Source organism: Papio anubis, chromosome 8, assembly GCF_008728515.1.
Source record: "Papio anubis isolate 15944 chromosome 8, Panubis1.0, whole genome shotgun sequence".
In the NCBI taxonomy this organism is placed as follows: domain Eukaryota; kingdom Metazoa; phylum Chordata; class Mammalia; order Primates; family Cercopithecidae; genus Papio; species Papio anubis.
In genome coordinates this window covers 6,651,005-6,670,997 of record NC_044983.1, presented here as the reverse complement: position 1 = coordinate 6,670,997, position 19,993 = coordinate 6,651,005, and the positions used below count along the sequence as shown (strand labels likewise).

Sequence of the window (19,993 nt, the reverse complement as noted above, 5' to 3'; positions counted from 1 at the left end):
GGCAGTATGCCTGCAGATGCATTACTTCTAGTGGTCAAGCTACGCTGTGGCATGGGGTTTGTGATGACAGTGAGATGAGATGATGCCCGCAAGAGGCTTAGGCCACTGCTTGTCTAGTATCACAACAAAGTGAACCTTTAAAATATTATGTAATATTTAATAGCCATATTTGGCAATATAACATATATATAAAACATGTAAACTTTATCACATATATATGAAATAACTTTTTATCACCAACTTTTGAGATCCATATTTTCCTTTATTGCTGAATTAATGAGGCACCAATAATCCCAGTAACATAAGTCAGAATTTATTCTGAAAATACCATAAAGAGACAAAAAGAGTTAGTCAAGTATTCTTGCCTGCTGGAGACACAGAATATCAATAGCACCTTTTTTAAAAAAAGACATGAACGTTTATAAAATTGCAGAACATATCTTATATATTCACATATAAAATCATGAACCAATAATAATCCGGATGAAAAAACTGATCTGTTTCAACATCAATAAACATTTTATTAAAAGTTTGTTCCACATATTAGAGTTCCCTCAGTACATTATAAGTACTTCAGCTTTCTATTTGAAGTGACTTTCTTAAAAATAACTTTTTTTTCTGCTCAGGATAACCAGGTATTATTATAGTATACGTATTGTAATAACAAGGTATATGTCTTTGACCCCATGTATGACTCCCCAGTCGCTACAGGAATAGATTTACTTTCCATACACAAATTGGGAAAGATGTCAAATATTGATAAGTATTGAAAAGTTGTAGCTACTCTAAACTGAGTAAATTAGTGATCGTACAAGCACTCCGTAATAGTTGAATTAAAGGTTTCAAATTCAGTTAATTACATGAATATTTGATAAATATGTGAATGTTCTAAATATTAGTTTGACCAAAGTACTAATTTTCATTCTAATGATTGGACGTTACATAGTCTCTATATAATGTCAATTATACTAAGCGATAATGTAATTTCAAGTTCTTTAATCAAAAAGTATGAGTTACTCGTAATGAAAACTGGCACATAAGGAGGGGAAAAAAATCTTGTTTATAAAGCAAGCTGTGCAAAACTACAAGGACATTGTAGCTTTCCACCAGATATGGAATATCTGCCAAGAAAATATTTTACTCAATCTTCAATCTAAATACTACTAAAACCAAATTAAGGTTAAAAATTATTTTACTATGCACTTGCAATTATACACACAAAATACTGCTTTGATAGACATTTCTCTTTTCGCATTTGTTGTGGTATACATCTGAGAGTTACTGTGTGTCTATAATAAGCAAATTTTATATTTCTATATTTCCTTTTTATTTTTTAAGAGATGGGGTCTCATGCTGTTACCCAGGCTGTAGTGCAGTGGTATGACCATGGCTCACTGCAATCTCAACCTCCTGGGCTGAAGCAATCCTCCCACTTCACCCTCCCAAGTAGCTGGGACGACAGTTGCACTGCCATCATGCCTGGCTAATTTTTTTTCATTTTTTTGTAGACAGGTTCTCGCTATGTTGCCCAGGCTGGTTTTGAACTTGACCTTATTTCCTTCTATCTATGATCAGTCTAGTTAGATCACTTGATTGACACAGACCTATTCAAAGAATGTAATTATAAACAAAGGAAAAAATAAAGCTTATGTAACCCATAGCAAGGAAAATTGTCACCACTCTAAATTTTAGAAATCACATGGAAATGAAACATATGAAAAACTATCAGTATGTATGGTCTAAGAGTTAGCCAGATCGGCACTTTTATTCACCAACTTAGTTAATTTCAGGCATTTGACATGTTTCACTGAGATCACTTAATGATTACAGAATTGTCAAGCAAATTAACACTGGCCATGCATCTTATAAATTACAGAGGAATTTATATAACCAAACTAATATACTGCTTAACGGTTTTGATTATTTTAGTGTGTTTTTTAAAACTTTGCTCAAAGCTTAGGGAAAAGTATTGTGAAGAATGCAGGGCCAGTCATTAAGCCTATTTTATGTACTAGGAGACTGTTGGTGAATTTTAGGATCAAAAAATGTTAAACAGCACAGCCATTAGAGATAGTGAAAGATTTTATTTTTTTTTTACTTTCATCCAAACACACCCTTTCCTGAAAAACATAAAAGCATGCACATCGATGGCATTCTTATAAAGAAAAATTAATAACTAAGCTGTAAATCAATAATAATACAAACGAAAGTTTAAAAGATATGTGAAAAGATTTACAGGTAGGTATACGGCTCTTAATTTTAGAAAATAATTCAAGTCAGAATTAATACAGGTTAAGGAGAAGCTTCTAATTTTCCAAACATTTTGATACAAAAATTTTTTCAACTACTATATTTTATAGACCGTTTGTGAGATTAGTATAGTTCTATGAAACATAACATTCAAGTGATCTTATGCAGGTCAGACTGCCTTGTTAAAATGAGTTAGAATCCACATAATTCCAATAGTATTGCCCCTCAAAGTTCAAATTTAGAACATATCCATTATATTCAAAATATGTTAAATCCCTGTACTTAACAAAGACATGGAATCGATCTAAATTTTACTTTACAGGTAAGAGAAAATTACAATTCGGCATGAGGAAACTTTTCGTAAGTTTTACCCATGCCCCGTTGATGATTAGGCCAACCGTATCCTGAGTGTGCATGGATGTGTGCATCCATTCTAAACCAATTCATACCACACGACTCTTCAAAGACGATGCTTGAAACAGTTTACTCTCTGGCCTGGGAGAAGCAGTGTAACACAGTCACTTGATTCTCCCTTAATCATTATTTCTTTCATTTTGCTTATCATGATCCAATTGGTATGTTTCATGTGGGCCACTGATATATTTTTGCAACAAAAATCCAGTAGCAGTAAGCAGAAATGTTAACTTAAAGGACTATGAGGAAATCAAAGTTTAAATTATAACACAAAAATAGAACAGTTCACACCGAAAGGTCTTCTCCCATGGGATATATTGTTCCATGGCTGAAAATCATGATTTGGTTCCTGGAACAAAGCTCTTGCTCTAAGGTGATACATATTAATATGTAGCTCCACTAAACCTAACGGGAAATAAACAAATTCGTTCAGTCCTGATGAACTAAGTCTGTATTTCACTGGCTTGAGAAGGTGAATTTCTTGACACAGACAAATGCAAAATGCCCCTGCAGTAGCTGGTGAAGCCCACTCACAAGGGCTTAAAGAGGTCAGCTCTGAAAGTGGGCAGCCCAGGCTGGCTCTGCATTTCTCCAGCAAGTCTGCGTGCAAGCCGCTGAGCGGCACCGCTGACGGGATCCAAAGGAAAAGGGCCAGAGCCCAGTGGGAATCCACCACATTACAGAAACGTGACTTCTGAATATCCTGTTCAGTCAAAGAGAAGGCGGCAAAGGCACATGCTAGTAAATCTAGGCAGAATGTCTGCAGGCTCTCATCACCTTAAAAATCTTGTGAACTTGGGGTCCAACCAAGGTTCACACTGACTATTTGGATATTAAAAAAAAACAAAACAGAAAACCTTAATGTTTTCAAGCACTTATGGCACAGACATAGGGGAGTACTAATAGCATAAATATTCAAAAAGCTGGGAAATTTAAAGTTCTGCTATAATGAATCAGAATCACAATTTTAAGCTTCTTTCTCATATTTTATACCATTTTTTGTGTGTACAGGGTGTGCAAATTAAGCAATTTCAATAAATATTAGAAATTTATTTTGCAAATACAAAATGAGTAAAATCAACTAATAACGCAATACAATAAAATCATGTGCTAAACAGAGCTTTCTCCCCATGAACACTTTTTACCCTTTCCTTTGAACATCCTGACACTTCTTAAATACAATTTATTTCACCGACTTGTAGAAATAAGCACAAGATGAAATATTAGCTAGCTGCAAGATACTAAATACTTTAGTAATAAGACCTTAGAGCTGTCAGGTTGTAATAAACTGAAAATAACAGAGAAAGTGAAATATGCTGCAAATTAATGCTCAAAAATGCAGCCATCTGACTTACAAAATACACAATCCTCCCAGCTTCTCAAGTTGTCATTAGTTCATGGGAAATGGACAGAGTAGGAGAAACTCCATTTAGCTTTTACCCTTCCAGCAGCCCTGGTGCTAAAGTTGTATTAACCAGGTATGTCTGCCCAAGACCATTGCATATCAGCTTTCGTCACAAATTCTATTTTATCCAATCTTCAACCAACAAGGCTTTATTTACATTCCTTATTAAATTCAGGAAACAATTTGATGTCATGTGCAGCCGCCAAAAATAGACAATGTAGCACATCCCATTGTCTGGAGGCAGCTATTTGTTTATGCTTTAATAGTGACCCAAAGGCAGCCAAGTAGAGTTCCATATATCCAGGTGTTCACATACAGCTTCCTTCCAGCATCGGTCATAAGCATGCCTGCAGTCAAACCACTTAAGATCAACATTGATGGTAAAGTCTTCTTGATACTTAATTTGGAATTAACACTTTTCCCAGGAAATCTTTTTCTTCTTTCTGGATCTGGTGACTCATAAAATTCTATAAGCATCCTATGGCCAGAATGAAAAAGGTTTGGATTTTAGTCACTTCAGTATTTCAATTCGAAAAATATCAATTAGGTAGCTATTACATGCTGGAAAAGTTATGCAGGTCCTTGGAAAATAAGGATGAATAAGGAAACATCCAGAAATTTGGATTAATAGAAGTTTCTAGTTTTTCAAAATATCTTTAATATGCTCTATGACTAGTATACATGAATTATATATGTAATATTTCAACAGGTGGTTTTAAGTCATTTTATGAGGATGCTTTTTGTCTTTTAAACTTTTGATCTATAAAGTTTTACAGTGACCTGACTCACAAATGGCTAATAACCCGCTGCAGCTTCTCCTCCTTTTTACATGGAGCTCCTATTCCACCAGAAGTCAAAGATATGACCAGCGGTTCTTAGACAGTGGTCCCTCTGTATCCACAGGAGGCTGCTCCCAGGATACCCAGCAGAGACCAAGACCAAAGGATGCTCAAGTCCCAGATATATGAATAAAATGGCATGTATTTGAATATAACATATGCACATCCTCCCAAATCCTTTTTTTTTGAGAGAGGGCCTTACTCTGTTGCCAGGCTGGAGTGTGGGGCAACGATAGCTCACTGCATTCTCAACCTTCCAGGCTCAGGAGATCCTCGCACCTCGGCCTCCTGAGTAGCTGGGACTACAGGCGCACGCCTGGCTAATTTTTGTATTTTCTGTAGAGACAGCGTTTTGCCGTGTTGCCCAGGCTGTCTTGAACTTCTGGGCTCAAGCAATTTGCCCGCATTAGCCTCCCAAAGTGCTGGGATTACAGGCATGAGCCACCACAGTCAGCCCCTTTTTTTTCTGAGTGTTTTTGATCTGTGCTTGGTTGAATCCATGAATGTGGAATCCATGGATATGGACTGCTCACTGCACCTGGTCTGTCCCCAAAACACCTTTATTCCCACGGAATTAGAAAGGCAGGTGAAAGAAGGAAAAAAGCATAGTAATTCATTTTACCATCTTACATAAGATTTGTAAAGTTATAATAGCAGAACATACCCAACATAATAATCTAAAACACAAAAATACTGAAAGGAAAAGCACCTCTATTGCTTTATAAATCACACACCCTAGCGATAATCATTGTTTTAAAATGTCCAGACTCATTCTAAATATTTATAAATACTTATAAAATAAGTAGGACGTTAAATACATTTGTCTTTTTTCCGAGAACACATTTTCATGTCAATACATGTAGATCTTACTTTTAAATTTCTTCCATGGCCAAAGTGGTCCTGAATGGCTGGCTTAATAAATTACATCATGTACACTTGAGAGTCAACGAAAAATAGAAGCTTAAAGTTTCATTTTTAACCTATCACACTTTTAATCATTTTCACCTAGTAAAGTTAATCCAGGAGGGTTAATTAAAAACATTTCACTGTAAAACAAGGAAAAGAAGAACAATGATAGTTTCTTGAGAAGAAAATATATATTAAGAGACTAAAACAATTGGCTAAAATTTCTGAATATAATTAACCACAGAAGACATTGTGGATATAACCCTGCCAACTGCCCCTTCTATTTCCAATAAAACAGCGTCATGTCTGCCTGCACATCAGCACAGTCCTCTTCCCCTCCCTTGCTTTGTGTGAGGACCAGCAGCTGGTCCTCACACAGTAACACCACTTTATGTGACCTGAGAGGTAGGTCCGGGCATCTGACACTGAAAAGTTTTTTTGTGTGTTTGTTGTTGTTTTTAATTTAATTTGCTATGTTATCATGTAGTATTGTCAAAGAAATACTATCAATGAAAGTAGATGGGCCCACTGTAACAAGTTCTTTTAGAGTGATTTGTACAAGTTTAAAACACGATCAGATACGCATAAAATTTGATTTGAATTTATAAAATGTATTCTTGAGACAATACAACTATTAACACTGGTTTCAAATTGTTGACTATACTGAAATCTAGTTGAACTGAAGTTCCAGAAGTGGTGGAACTGTTGTTACTCACTTATCTTTGATTTCGAAACGTTCATGCAGCCATCTTCTCATATGTTCTTGTTCTTCTGGGACATCTTTTTTGTCGATACGATCAATGTGAATATGAATTTTTGGACATTCTTTGCAGAGAAATTCTAGCAAACAACAAAAATAATTCATTTTGTACTATTTTAGAACTCATGGTCATATAAAGTAACATAATGGAAATAAGGTAATAGGACAAAAAAAGTTGTGAAATGATGGAAAAGTACAGATTCCTTAGCAAAAATAAACAAAGGTTAAAAAAAAGTAAGGATTATAAACTGGTGGTTGGGGGTTTCAAGCTGAAGTAGAAGAGCACGTTGTAATTTCTAAGTCGACCACAATTACGTAAGTCATTAAGTTAAATCAATAGTACCAAATGTAATTTTTCACGTGACAACTTTTGGTGCTATACGCAGCCCAGGAATAGGAAGCTGGAGCCTCCTCTAAGTCCATACTCACCTCTCTGAAGGGATTCCAAAATGCCTACTACCACCAGCCCCCATCCTAGTGTGTCACCTGTCACCACGGTGACTGCTGCCTCCCCACCAGATTGTGAGCGCCACAGGGGCCGAGAGGAAGCTGGTCTGGTTCACGATGGCACCTCTTTACCTGGCACACAACACAGCTGGGCACTCACAGGCGCCTGATAATCCTCAACTCCTTGCTCGTTGCCTGACACACAGCTTCTCGTCACTGACTGCTACACAGCCACAACAAACTTGCGGGAGCAACTGCCCCTCCTCTCTAACTTGGCCATTGGTTTCTAATCATTGCTACTCCTTGCTTTCCTGATACCTGCCATATTTTAACATATTATATAATTGGTAAAATCACCAAAATTCTTACTGTGGAATAGCCATGAGCGCTGTAAACAACTGTAGTTTTTAAGACTTGCTAATCTGAAAAAAGGAGACAGTCTTTTTCAGCCTCGATTGCACAAGGGATGAGGCTATTATGTATTCTAAGAAAGAACTTTGAGCCTAGAAACTCCCTTCTTTGTAGCTGGCTCCCTGTGGAAAGGTAAGAATGTTAACATATTTAAGTTCCTTGGAGAACAAAGAAATATTCCTAAGATTTAAGAGCTGACTAAGGTAGGGAGGTGTGCCAAGTGGGAGACTGAGACCTTTTGCCTTAAATTGAAAACGCATTCAAAAACGTGTTCTGAGAAATGATGAATCCTACACTCCACTGTCCGAGGAACACTTGTCTTTGCTCTTTCAACGCCACACACTTCCCGTTTTTGCTAAGTACTCTCTGCAACTGCTCTTCTTGATTTCAGTGTCGAGCTCTCAGTAACATGCAGCATTTAGGTGATCAAAAATACCCTGTATTCTTATACGCTTCCAGGAGTAAACTGGCTTTAATAACACATGTGCGAAACAGTAAACAAAGAAGATTTTAATTTTTCAATATTTTTGTCTTAATTTTCCTACAGTACTATCATCTGAAAAATCAAAGAACTGCTTAAAAAGCATTTTCAGCAGCAGAACTGTGCCCTAGGGAAGAGCACACATGGTGCAGTCAGGAAGCCTGGGTCTCCACCTCTGGGGTAACCTTGGGCAACTCTGTCAGCCTCTCTGTGCCTAAGTGTCCAAATCTATAAAATAGGGATAATAAAAATAGCACCACTGAAAGGGTCATTCCAAGAAGATTTCAAGCACCTACAGGAGTGCTTGGCACACAGTATGCACTATGTGTTAGCTATTATAGTGTTTTAGCCACATATTACTTCTCACCCTATCTTATTTCTATTTCTGATACATAAAAAGACAGATTCCAATACTAATTTCCCTGCCTTCACTGAATTATCTAGATCTCCACCTCAACATTTCCATAATTAAGTAATCATCTGATCAGCACTGCAAACACCCAATATTTCAAGTGGTGGCACACAGACTGTAAGGAAGATGGAACAGAGTGCATTTCGAATGTCAGGAATAGAAAGCTTCGTGGAATACGGTGCTCAGGATGTGGCAGGGCCTCTACTAAGACGCCAGCTTTGGAAGAAGAGGCAGTGCTGCTGTGAGGAAAGGACTCCAAAATCTGCATGGGTCCTTTCGTTTTTCCTAAAACTTACATGTGCTCAGAATGTGTTTACAGCATGCTTTTGAGTACGCTGATTATTTCATTCAATCTCTGCAATTCTACGCAGGCAGGGGCTGTTATTATCTCCTTGTAAGATGAAGAAACTAAGTCTCAGAGAGGACCAAGGCCCAGCGTAGGCATAGTGGGGCTGTAACAGCCAAGTCTCTAAGGTTCAGGACCCAGATAGGGACTATGAGAGGAGCAGGCTACAAAGTGGAAAACAGTTCAATGTCAAATGACATTTAGGAGGTTCTAAAACTGAAGGCAGGAAATAAGTGGCATAAATACTTTCTACAGATTTAATAAAGTACTTATATATCCACATTTGCAAAAACTATCTTAGTTGAAGCATAGTTCATATTACATGAGTAAAAATTACCCTATAGCACCTTAGGGAATCTAGGAAAAAATACTCTAAGGTATAATTGTTTTTCTACCTGTAAATTTCTAGTAGGCACTAAAGTACACTGATATGCTTGGGTAATACAGAAAGTCTTCCAAGTATTCGTATGGGTCACAGGTCTATTTGCTGTAGAAACCAAGTCCCATTTACTCTGAAGGCAACACACAGGACCCATATCCAACAGGATGAAGCTGGGTAGATAACTGCTGTTAAATCACATCAATGAACACTATATAGCCTTTAAAAAAAAAGTTATGGAAGTATATATACTGACATGCACAGCTGTTGATGACACACAAGAAAATATGAAGAACAGGAGCTATAGACGCACACACAATCTCATCTTTAAAAAACACATAAAGGCACATACTCTCTCCAACATACAGACATTATAAAAAAGAGGATTTAAAGGAAAATATCCAAACTGTTAACTGGGGTTATAGCTGGACAGGTGAACTTGTGGAGATTTTTTCTTCTTCTTTTGGGTTATCTGTAATCCCCTCTTCCCTGATCCACTTTTTTTTTGTTTTGTTTTGTTTTTTTGAGGCAGATTCTTGCTCTGTCACCCAGGCTAGAGTCCAGTGGCACGATCTTAGCTCACTACAAACTCTGCCTCCCGGGTTCAAGTGAATCTCCTACCTCAGCCTCCTGAGTAGCTGGGATTATAGGCGACTGCCACTGTGCCCAGCTAATTTTTGTATTTTTAGTGGAGATGGGGTTTCACCGTGTTGGCCAGGCTGGTCTAGAACTCCTGACCTTGTGATCCACCCGCCTTGGCATCCCAAAGTGCTGGGATTACAGGCATGAGCCATTGCGCCTGGCCTCCATATTTTTAAATATAAAAATATTAATAGACATGGAGAGTATATATATGTTGTAATATGAAAATACTGGTAGAAAAAACTTAACTAGGATCACACACAATACTTAAATAGAATACCAAATGTTGTCCTTAAGCACACAATGTATTATATTACACCAGCCATTTCAGAAATATAATTTTAAAAAAATCAATAGTAATCAAACTACCCTGTCTCATCTCTGCCGCAATGACATCTTCCATGATGACAAGAAGCAGTGAACCATGCGAGAATGCCCAGGTGGGCTTTGATTTATACCTCCCTTAAAATGAAACTTATACCATAAAATGGGAAGGACAAGGGACACTACTGGCTGCCTCTCTCTTCAACATGAGACCTCATGGAGGTGACCGCAAGAATTTCTGTAGCATTTGTTAGCACTGCAGCTTCTACAGCTTCCCTGTAGAGCGTCCTGGTAGCAACGTGGAGCGGAGCAGAGGCTCTGCATGTTCAACAATCACTGCAGCTAATACTGACAAACAGTGATCCCCCAGAATGCTTTGAGAAACACTGGGCCACGGCATATCAACAATCTAACAACTTCATGAAAAAAATTATTTCTTAATTGCACCATAAAATATGAATATTAAATCGCCTGCTATATATAGAGATAATATTTAATACTAATGAAATTGGCCACAAAGTACTTACAGTATTCCAAGTTACAGAATTTTATACCTAACACAACTTATACCAGATTTCATATAATTTAAAGTGACTATTAATCTAAAGTAGATTATAACCAGACCAGAACACCCATCAATTCATATAAACAACTGAAAGCAGGGCTGAGTCAGTGACAGAAAACAAAAAAACAATGAAAGCAGGGTTTTTCAAGCTATGGGTTAAAAGCAACACACTAAAAGGAAAAATGTGTTATTATTATGTCTTATGTGCACAGGTATACATACAGAATAATGTCTCAGAAAATGGGAATGCTAAATCTAAAATGTGAATGCATTTGTGTATCTGAGATAAATGTCCAAAGCAACTTCTACAGAGATTTATACTATATTGCATTCCTAACAGCAAAGTATAAAAATGGCTGTTAATACTTTAATCTCACCCACTGAGCCTATGATCAAACCTTGGGATGTTTGCTCATCTAATGGATTAAAAAAAAAAAAAAGGTATCCCCTGTAGTTTTAATTTGCACTTATCTTATGAATGAAGTTAAATGTGAAATGTCTGTTCTTGTCCTTTACCCATTTTTCTTTCCAGTTATCAGTCATCTTCTTATCAATTTGTAAGTGTACTTTATACATGAAGGAAATGGCCCCTTTTCTATGATCTAAGTTGCAAATAATTTCCCAGTTTGTCTTTCAGTCCTGATTTTACTCTGGTGTATTTTTCCCTTAATTCAGAAATACTTTATCCTTGACTGAAGTGATAAGATTTTATTTTCTTTATGGTATCTGGGTGTCAGAAAGGTCAGCCTTTCGAAAAGAGATACAATTTGTAATGAATACACATAGGCAGTGACCACCCCAAAGCCAAAGTCAGCTCACATGTAGCAGAGGATAAGCAGGGCAGTGGGAGGTTGGAACCCAGGCAATGCAACTCAAAGAGGGTTTTGGATTCCTTAAGGTACTTGCGATGCAGCTGGGAAGAGAGAAAGACAGAGCCCTGCGCTAAGTGCCAGCACTGTAACACACGCCGTCAGTGCCACAGCAGTACTGCGAGAGCAGGGGTAGAAGGCACAGTGCTATGCTGGGAAAGGCGCCACCTGTCACTCTGGGGGAACAGTAGGCTTGGATGAGGGCAACAAAAGAGAGGGTGGTTTCCTGTGGAAAGCAGGATTGGCGACACAAAGTCTTTGACTACTGAATATGCATGAGGTGCAGGAGGACTCAGTCAGCCAGGTTCACCATGGCGGAGGCTTCACGGCACAGTGCAGGACGAGGCGAAGGCAAGGCAGAGCTCAAGGCTGGAACACAGTCCTCTGAAAGCAGGCTATAGAGGCTGGCATTACCCATGAACTCTGCTGAACCAACGGGTTCTTAGACAGGAGGGGACATGATAAAAGTAGCAGCATTTAAACAAGGTTATTATGGGGAGTCTATCTGTTTTTCATTGGTTATAAACACTTGTTTAATCTTAAACTATGTTTAATAAACTAATGACAATCTTGCTGAACAAATATCTTGTTTTCTTTTTTTTTTTTTTTTTTTGAGACGGAGTCTCGCTGTGTCGCCCAGGCTGGAGTGCGGTGGTGCAATTCGGCTCACTGCAAGCTCCGCCTCCCGGGTTCACGCCATTCTCCCGCCTCAGCCTCCGAGTAGCTGGGACTACAGGCGCCCGCCACCTCGCCCGGCTAGTTTTTTGTATTTTTTAGTAGAGACGGGGTTTCACCATGTTAGCCAGGATGGTCTCGATCTCCTGACCTCGTGATCCACCCGCCTCGGCCTCCCAAAGTGCTGGGATTACAGGCTTGAGCCACCGCGCCCGGCCTATCTTGTTTTCAAATGCAAAAATAGGTAAATAACTCCTTCAATAGTTTAAAAGAGAAAAATATTAATATGCCACTTTTTTATAAGGGAGGGACGGTAGAATAAGAATATATCCGACAATAGCTCAAAGGTTCTTAAAACCTAACATGTTTGAAAAAAAAAAAAAAGGTCACACTTAACTGTATTTCTTCTTGTCACAATAACACCAAATTTCATAAATATTTTATGAAAAATACAGCAAAAGGGCAGCACTAATAATGTGCACCTCAGTACTGCCAGGGGTGTGCTCCTTCTTCACGCCTTCCTCCCCTTTACAGAGCTTTCCATTTGTATGTGTGAACTTTGAGTAGAAAGAGGCCGGATTGACGATAACTGGTTAGTCCACAGGACTAATTCTTCATGCCAATCAAACACCGCAACGTTGCAGTTGCCTTTATTCGTGGTGTCAGCACATGTTTTACATACTGCATAGGCATCTAGAAGAGAAGTCAATTCCGTGATAAATGTCATTAAGTTACAAAACACCTCCACAATAAAATACTATTGTTAAACTGAATTCTACATTATTTTTAACATATCCACTCAAATAAATCACACGGCAGACATCTCATGTACATGCACACAACCTACCTATCTTGGTAGGTGACTTTAAGTTTAGAAAGCACTCTCACTATGCCTTCCCTTCATAAATTGCATCTAAATAATTCTTCATGCAATCAAAAGCAACGTGAGTTGCCTTTATTCGTGGTGTCAGCACATGTTTTAATACTGCAAGGCCTAGAAGAGAAGTCAATTCCGTGTTGTCATTAGTTACAAAACACCTCCACAATAAAATATATTGTTAAACATCTACATTATTTTTAAATTCCCTCAAATAAACACACCAGAATCTATTAATGCCACAACCTCCTATCTTTAGGGCTTTAAGTTTAGAAAGCACTCTCACTTGCCTTTTTCTGTTTAAATCAATATTCATTTGCTATATATTGATCAAATATCTACATGTACAAGTCACCATGCTGGAAGTTTATGGCCTATTGGAAACGCTTCAATCTAGTAAACCCTGGCAAGGGTAAATATTAGTGCCCTCGCTTCTGGCCACTGAACAAAGGTGATAGCAACTTGCCCATGGTGACTCAAGATTTCCTAGAAATACAGTCACACAGCACATGGCCTCCTGTGTCTGGCTTCTTTCACTCAGCATGGATCTGAGGTTCATCTGTGTGACTGCAGGTCTCAGTGCTTCATTCCTTTTTATGGCTGAGTAATTTTCCATCTTGTGAACAGATCACATTTTGTTGACCTATTCATTGCTTCATGGACGTTTGGGTTGCTTCCAGACTTTGGCTATTATGAATAATGCTGCCATGAACATTCATAGGAACTGCAAATGAAGGCTGCGTGTGAACAAGCTTTTGCATGAACATACGATTTCATTCCTCTTGGCTATATCTGACATATTTTTAAAAGGTTCTTTAGCTGGGGGACTACTGCAATTATCCAGAACAAATTGCATTCATCAGGTTCCTACTAGGGTTAAGGATTTTGTTCTCCTCTCCTTCCTATTACCTCCCTTTTCCTTGATTAAAATATTTACTGACAATGTAACAGAAAACAGTAGTTCTCAATAAGTGACATGAAAATAGACTACAAAAAACTAGTCTAGATTTTCTACTGGCCTCTCTCCAGGGAAAGTAGCTGAGTAAGGAAGAGCAGCTATTACATGGTGGGACTGTCCCACACAAGAGTTTTTAAAATGCAGGGTGGTGTGGGAAAGACAAAGATTCCCACAAGCACATATCTGACTTTAGTCCCCAGGGCAGGGGCAGTTAAACTGATTCACGAACTTGCAACAAAAATCTCAATCACATACCAAGCTGGGAAGCATTTATTTGTCAATTAAACTAGTTAACACTTCCTTCTTTGCTACTGGAGCTCATCCAACTTTATGAAGTCCAAAGTTTCAAAACATCACTCTGTAGTGTTCACTACAACAACTAATTACTAGAATCCAAGTAAGTTAGTAGGGAAATAAAGACAGAAAGGTAATATTTTTAAAACATAAAGGGAAATGAATTATCATGAAAGTTTAAAAAAAATAGCTTTATGACATGAATCATAGCCATTAATGATATGTAAACAAAACTAAAAAAAAATCTTCTAATGAAGGAATACACTGGGAATAGCTTCAATTATTTCAAACATTTTCTATATCAAATTCTCTGTATCAAATCCAAATCCTACATAGTCCAGGTTTTAGTATCCAACTCTTGAAAAGGAATAGCCAATGAAGATGAAGAAAAACAAGGGGACTGTGGTGGTGACACAGGTGCCCCAGAAGAAAACAGCTCAGGAAGAGCGAAGTGCTCAGCCACATTTGCTGGAAGACACTTGAAAGGCCCAGAACTGAGACATGACTCCCAGGCACAATGGAGGGTCCATGACATCTTGATCGATATTTTCAGTGCAGTGGTGGGAACTGAAGCTCAAAAAGTGGGTTCAGTGAGGTGCCAATATGTGAGGTGAGAAAAAAATAAACCACAGCAAATTCTTTCCTGGATTTATTAACAAATGGTCTATTAATTTCCAACGGTTAGAATAATATGAGAAGCTTTTACTATTAAAACAAATAAAACCTGGCCCTTCTTGGATAACTCAGAAGTCACTTTCCATTTCTAAACCAGAGCTCATAATAAACTCTAGTCCACACGGGGAATTATTTACAATCTCTGACCAAGCGGTCACCAACTCTCAACAGTGATAAGAGTTAAAACAAAAACAATTTTATAGTAATAACATCGAGGCCAATTAGAATTTCGATAGAGAGAAACCCAAATAATGACATATTCTTAATTAACTGCTCTAGCTTGAGCCAACCATATTGAGATCTGACTACTTTCCAGGGAACTACATAAAGGCCTGAGCCCAAACAGAGAAATGTGGTAGCTATTCGGTTACTTCTTCCTGGTCACGATCTAGTGTCTGTTCTGGTACCTGCTTTGCCTTGTTTCCCTCTCCAGAGCTCCTGAATTTCTACTTAATGCTAACGATGGCCTAGCATACCCTTTGCCTGAGTTTCTCCCTAAGGGTCATTTGCGGTACTGGTTGAGTATAACTGAAATTCTGCAGTTAGTATTACATTTTGGAAACATTATAAATAAATGAAAATACACTGGACAAAAAAACTTTAATGATCCATGTAGAGAATTTTACATTTATATACAGAATTTAGTCTGCAATGTATTTAAAATAGATTATCTCACTTGATTCTCAGAAATTAAGTAATTGAGGCTCAGAGAGATGAAATCTTGCTCAAAGTCACACAGCTAGAAAGACCTTATGATGTCTGGTTCACTATTTTTCTATGCCATAATTAATAAGATACTATTCTGAAACTATAAATCAGTTACAGATTAATGAGGCAATAAAAAAATTTAAATAGCTATAGGACATGACAGAATGTCTTAAAAGACATAGAAGATATTCTCAGAATGTAAAAATATTACTCATACTTCAAGGTTTTTTGAAATCACACATATCTGATTGGTGAAAGCTTCAGGAAAAAGCACACTGGAGAGACGCCAACGTGGAGGTATACAGCACACAACGGTGGGCAGAAGGACTTGTGAACAAAGGTACAGAAGCAGGGACCCGGGAGGCCTCTGGAACACCTGTGCAGAGCAGGAGGGGCTAAGTGTGACAAACACACCAGGTCACACTGCTGTAAGCTTCAGAATAAACACTGATCTGTAGGAGCACAAGGATTGGAGGCCAAAGAACAGACTGAATCTAGCTGCAAAGAATGACAGTTCTAAGTTTCACAAAGAGTTTTGGACATTCAGTCATAAAGCAACAAAGTCCTGAATTAGGAATGAAGCAGTGAAAACTGAAAAGATAAAATGTAATAAAGTGAACACCAAATATATACTGAATCAGCAACTGATTGAACGTGGTCACAGGAGAAAAGGAGAAAAACAATAACTAGGCTTCTGCTCCAGAAGGCATAGACAAGGCCACGCCATAACTAGACGGGGAATGGCCAGGAGCAAGACATGCAGAGCATGCCAGCGTGCACGCACCTGCCATGCAAAGAGAGAAGTGGGAGGGCAGCAGGCAGGGAAAGAAAGAGAACATTGAGCTGGGCGCCGTGGCATGTGTGTGTCTGCAGTCCTAACTACTCAGGAGGACTGCTTTAGCCTGGGAGTTGGGGAGCAGGGGAGAGAAGGAAGGGAGGGAGGGAGGAGAATAAAGAAAGGAAACAGAAAGAAAGAAGGAGAGAAAGCAAGCAAGCAAGCAAGAGAGAATGAGTGAGGGAAGGAAGAAAGGGAGGGAGGAAGGGAAGGAAAAGAAGGAAGGGAGAGAGAGTGAAAGAAAGAAGGAAGAAAGGGGGAGAGAGACGATGAGTTCAAATTGGGCATTCTGAGGCTGAAGTAACAAAACATTCTAGAAGTAGTTGGAAATATGGTCTGTAAAATGGCAAGAATCAACCAAAGCTAAGCATGTGGAAATCGTGGGCATGGATAACTGAAGTAATGGCGGTGGCTGAGAATAATAAAGGGCAGAAGATGAAAAGGCAAGAAATACAGACTATGGAAACATCCACATTAAAAAAAAAAAAAGGTAAAAATAATAACAGGGAATAGGACAAACCAGGAAATAAAAAAGAGGGGGAAAACCAATGTAATACAAACACCAAGGGAAGAGAATGTTTAAAGGAAGAGGAGGTGATATTTATCTTCATAAAGAAAAATAATACTCCATTGTTTATTTCTACAATAAAGTTAAAATTGTTTTTTGGTTATAAAGTTATAAATAATGCTGAAAGTTAACAAATATGACAACTGACACAAATGATATGATGCTTTGGAGGTCACTGGTAAGTTAGAAGTGGGATACATTTCTGGAGACTGGATGGAGTCAAATACAAGAAAGCAAGGGGCCCAAACTTCTCTTTGCACAGCTACAGACCTAGTTATTTCAGAATGGGAGTATATCTGCAAGCTGGGAGAAATCCCAGCAGAGAAGTAAGGCAGATGACTGACGCAATGATGGAGATAGGGTAGATGGAATCAAGAGCTTAGAAACTGTTGACGCTGCCATGTCTAAGAAGAAAATTTTTCTCCAAAGTTTTCTTCTTAGACATGACAGCTTCAGCAGTTTCTTCCAAGGAAATCAAGTCAAGAGAGTCCACATTAAGATTTTGAAATCAAAAGGGATACTGGGTACACTTTTTCCAGAGTAACATAACTTTCTGAAGGCAAAAAATCCTTGAATGTGAGGAGAAAAAAAATTCATGAAAACCGTAAGAGTAGTCAAAAGGAGAAAAATAGAAACTGCTCCGCACAGACTTGGCTGGGCTGAAATGAAATGGCCTGGCTTGGCTGCAGAAGGCAGTCAGCATTGATCTTATGATGTTCTCCACTGCTAAGGAAGGGAAAAAACAAACAGGGTTGCCAAGGGCTGAGGAAAGGCAGGGCAGGAACAGAACAGCCCAGCATCGGGATGGGCAGACCCCAGGGCTGGGGCAGACAAGAGCTGCAGAAGGGCCAAGAAAAGACAGGTTAGAAATGAGCCAAAAACACAGGTTCAGAGCAAGTGAGGAGAAGGGAGAACCAGAGTCAGCTCCATGGTGTGAGTGACCCAGTGCCATTTCCAGATGAACTTCAAGGTGGTGTAAGCAGAGCATTCAGCCACGCACAGGACTCCACACAAGAGAACAGGACCTCCCCCCAGGAGCCTCCACAAAGGACTGTAGCCCTGCCAACACCTTGACTTCAGCTGAGCGAGACCCTTTCCAGACTTCTCAACTGTAAGAGAAGAAATGTGTGGTGTTTTAAGCCACCAAGTTTGTGGCAATTCCTGAGAGCAGCCATAGGAAGCAAATATCCCTTCTTAAGGGTGAGAGTGCCGTTACCACCCAGAGCTGAGCACTAGCTTTCTTGTTTGCTATGCTGACTTTCAGAAGTTGGCTTCAAAGTATTAATTTAATTTCTACTTTGATTATGGGAAAGAAGAAATACTTGTTCAAGTGTGTGGGTCATTTGTATATCTTGAATTTCTTATTCATGCCCTTTTCCCATTTTTCTGGTTTATGTCTTTTCTTACTAATTAGGAAGCACTTTTGCAATATTAAGTATATTAATCTCCTATATTATAAAATATTATTAGCTTGCTATTTGCCAACTAAATTTGTTCATATGATGTTTGAGACATAAAAATAATTTTTATTCAGTTGTCTACAAAGAAAGAAATTGCTTTGTAGCTTATTCCCTTTGTTCTCATGTTTTGAAAGGACTCTCGAATCTCTATAATCGCCAGTGTTATTCATCCTATGAATAGCATGCAAATTCTAGATATCTGGTTTGCCATTATAGACACACCATTAAATTTCTGTTTTCTATTATGAGAGTTCAAAAAGCTTAAGTATGTCACCTTCGCTAGCTACTATGGTTTTAACCATGACATGAAAAAAAAAAAAACAAAACAAAACAAAACAAAAAAAAAAAACAAACACCATAGGGGCTCACTTTAATGGGTTCAGGTGGTAGATTAAAATACATTTAATTCCAAATTCCTTAAAACCACTAGAAAGCCAAATATCTAAAACAACACCAAGGAAAATGAGTTAAAACAAAACCCTTCGTACAGCTGAGAAAAGTTGAAATATTACCGCAGTCCCTGCACTTTTGCAAGACCCCGTGTGAACAGCTTCTTCCTCCATGTCTAAGTTTCCTATAAGAGGTATGCAACTGCTATCAATTTGTTCTTTCTGTGAATAAAACTCAGGCAAAAACACTGAATGATGGAGTTACCAAGACAAGAAATATGAGTGTATGCATGGAAGGATAAATTCTATCTTCAATATGCTGAGTTTGAGACATCCCTTTGGGCCAGTCAAGAGAAGCTCTCTAGTGGACAATTGTACAAATGGGTCTAGAGTTAGGCAGAGAGATATGGAGGGGAGGAAGCTTTTGTGAGTCATCAGCAGTCAAGTAAACAGTGGCTAAGGCCATGGATTTAGAGGAAGACCACCATAAGAAACAAAAAGTGAAATTAATGAAAGACCAAAGCCTGACATTGGAAGTAACACATGAAGCAGGGAAAAATGAAGCAGAAAGAGGCTGGAAAGGAGGCTAGGAAGTAATCACCAGAGAGCTGGGAGGATAAAGGAGAACAGCCCCACAGAAGTCTAGGGAGAGAATTTCAGATCAGACCAAAACAAACTGAGGGCAGAGTGAGTACTGAAAACAGTGCTTACAACAAAGGTAGGCTACAGATTCAGAAGACTTTGGCTGTTACGGAAAGGGGGAAAAGTGGGTGCTAGGAAGAGGAAAACATAAATTTGAGAGAGAGGGGTTTTTGTTTTGTTCTGTTTAATAAATGTGAAAAGGGCAACAGAGATAATGGCGTTGCAAAAGAGCAACTGAAATGACAGAACGTGATGTCTGCTAGACAGAGGAAGCAGTGAAAGTCAAAAGAGAGCTGACAGATTGAGAGACCAACTGAACCTTCCTATTCTGAACTACTCCTTAATAGGACATGTGTTTAAAAACAAACTGGCATTTTTTAAATGTACTGTTACAAATGATGTCATATTGTAAGAACTTTGTAAAAGTTCCCCCTTATCATTTTTAATTAAACTAAAATTAAA

At 38.4% G+C, this 19,993-nt stretch overlaps 1 protein-coding gene across 1 annotated transcript in view; it reads right to left on the bottom strand.

Moving 5' to 3' along the window:
• Positions 1-291: 291 nt before the first annotated feature.
• The window catches only part of AGPAT5 (1-acylglycerol-3-phosphate O-acyltransferase 5), a 54,150-nt gene continuing 34,448 nt past the window's right edge, over positions 292-19,993 (bottom strand). The window contains 3 exon segments of the mRNA XM_021941987.2: positions 292-4,547; positions 6,531-6,654; positions 12,973-13,119. Of these exon segments, the coding sequence (XP_021797679.2) occupies positions 4,322-4,547; positions 6,531-6,654; positions 12,973-13,119 (497 nt within the window). The 3' untranslated portion in view covers positions 292-4,321.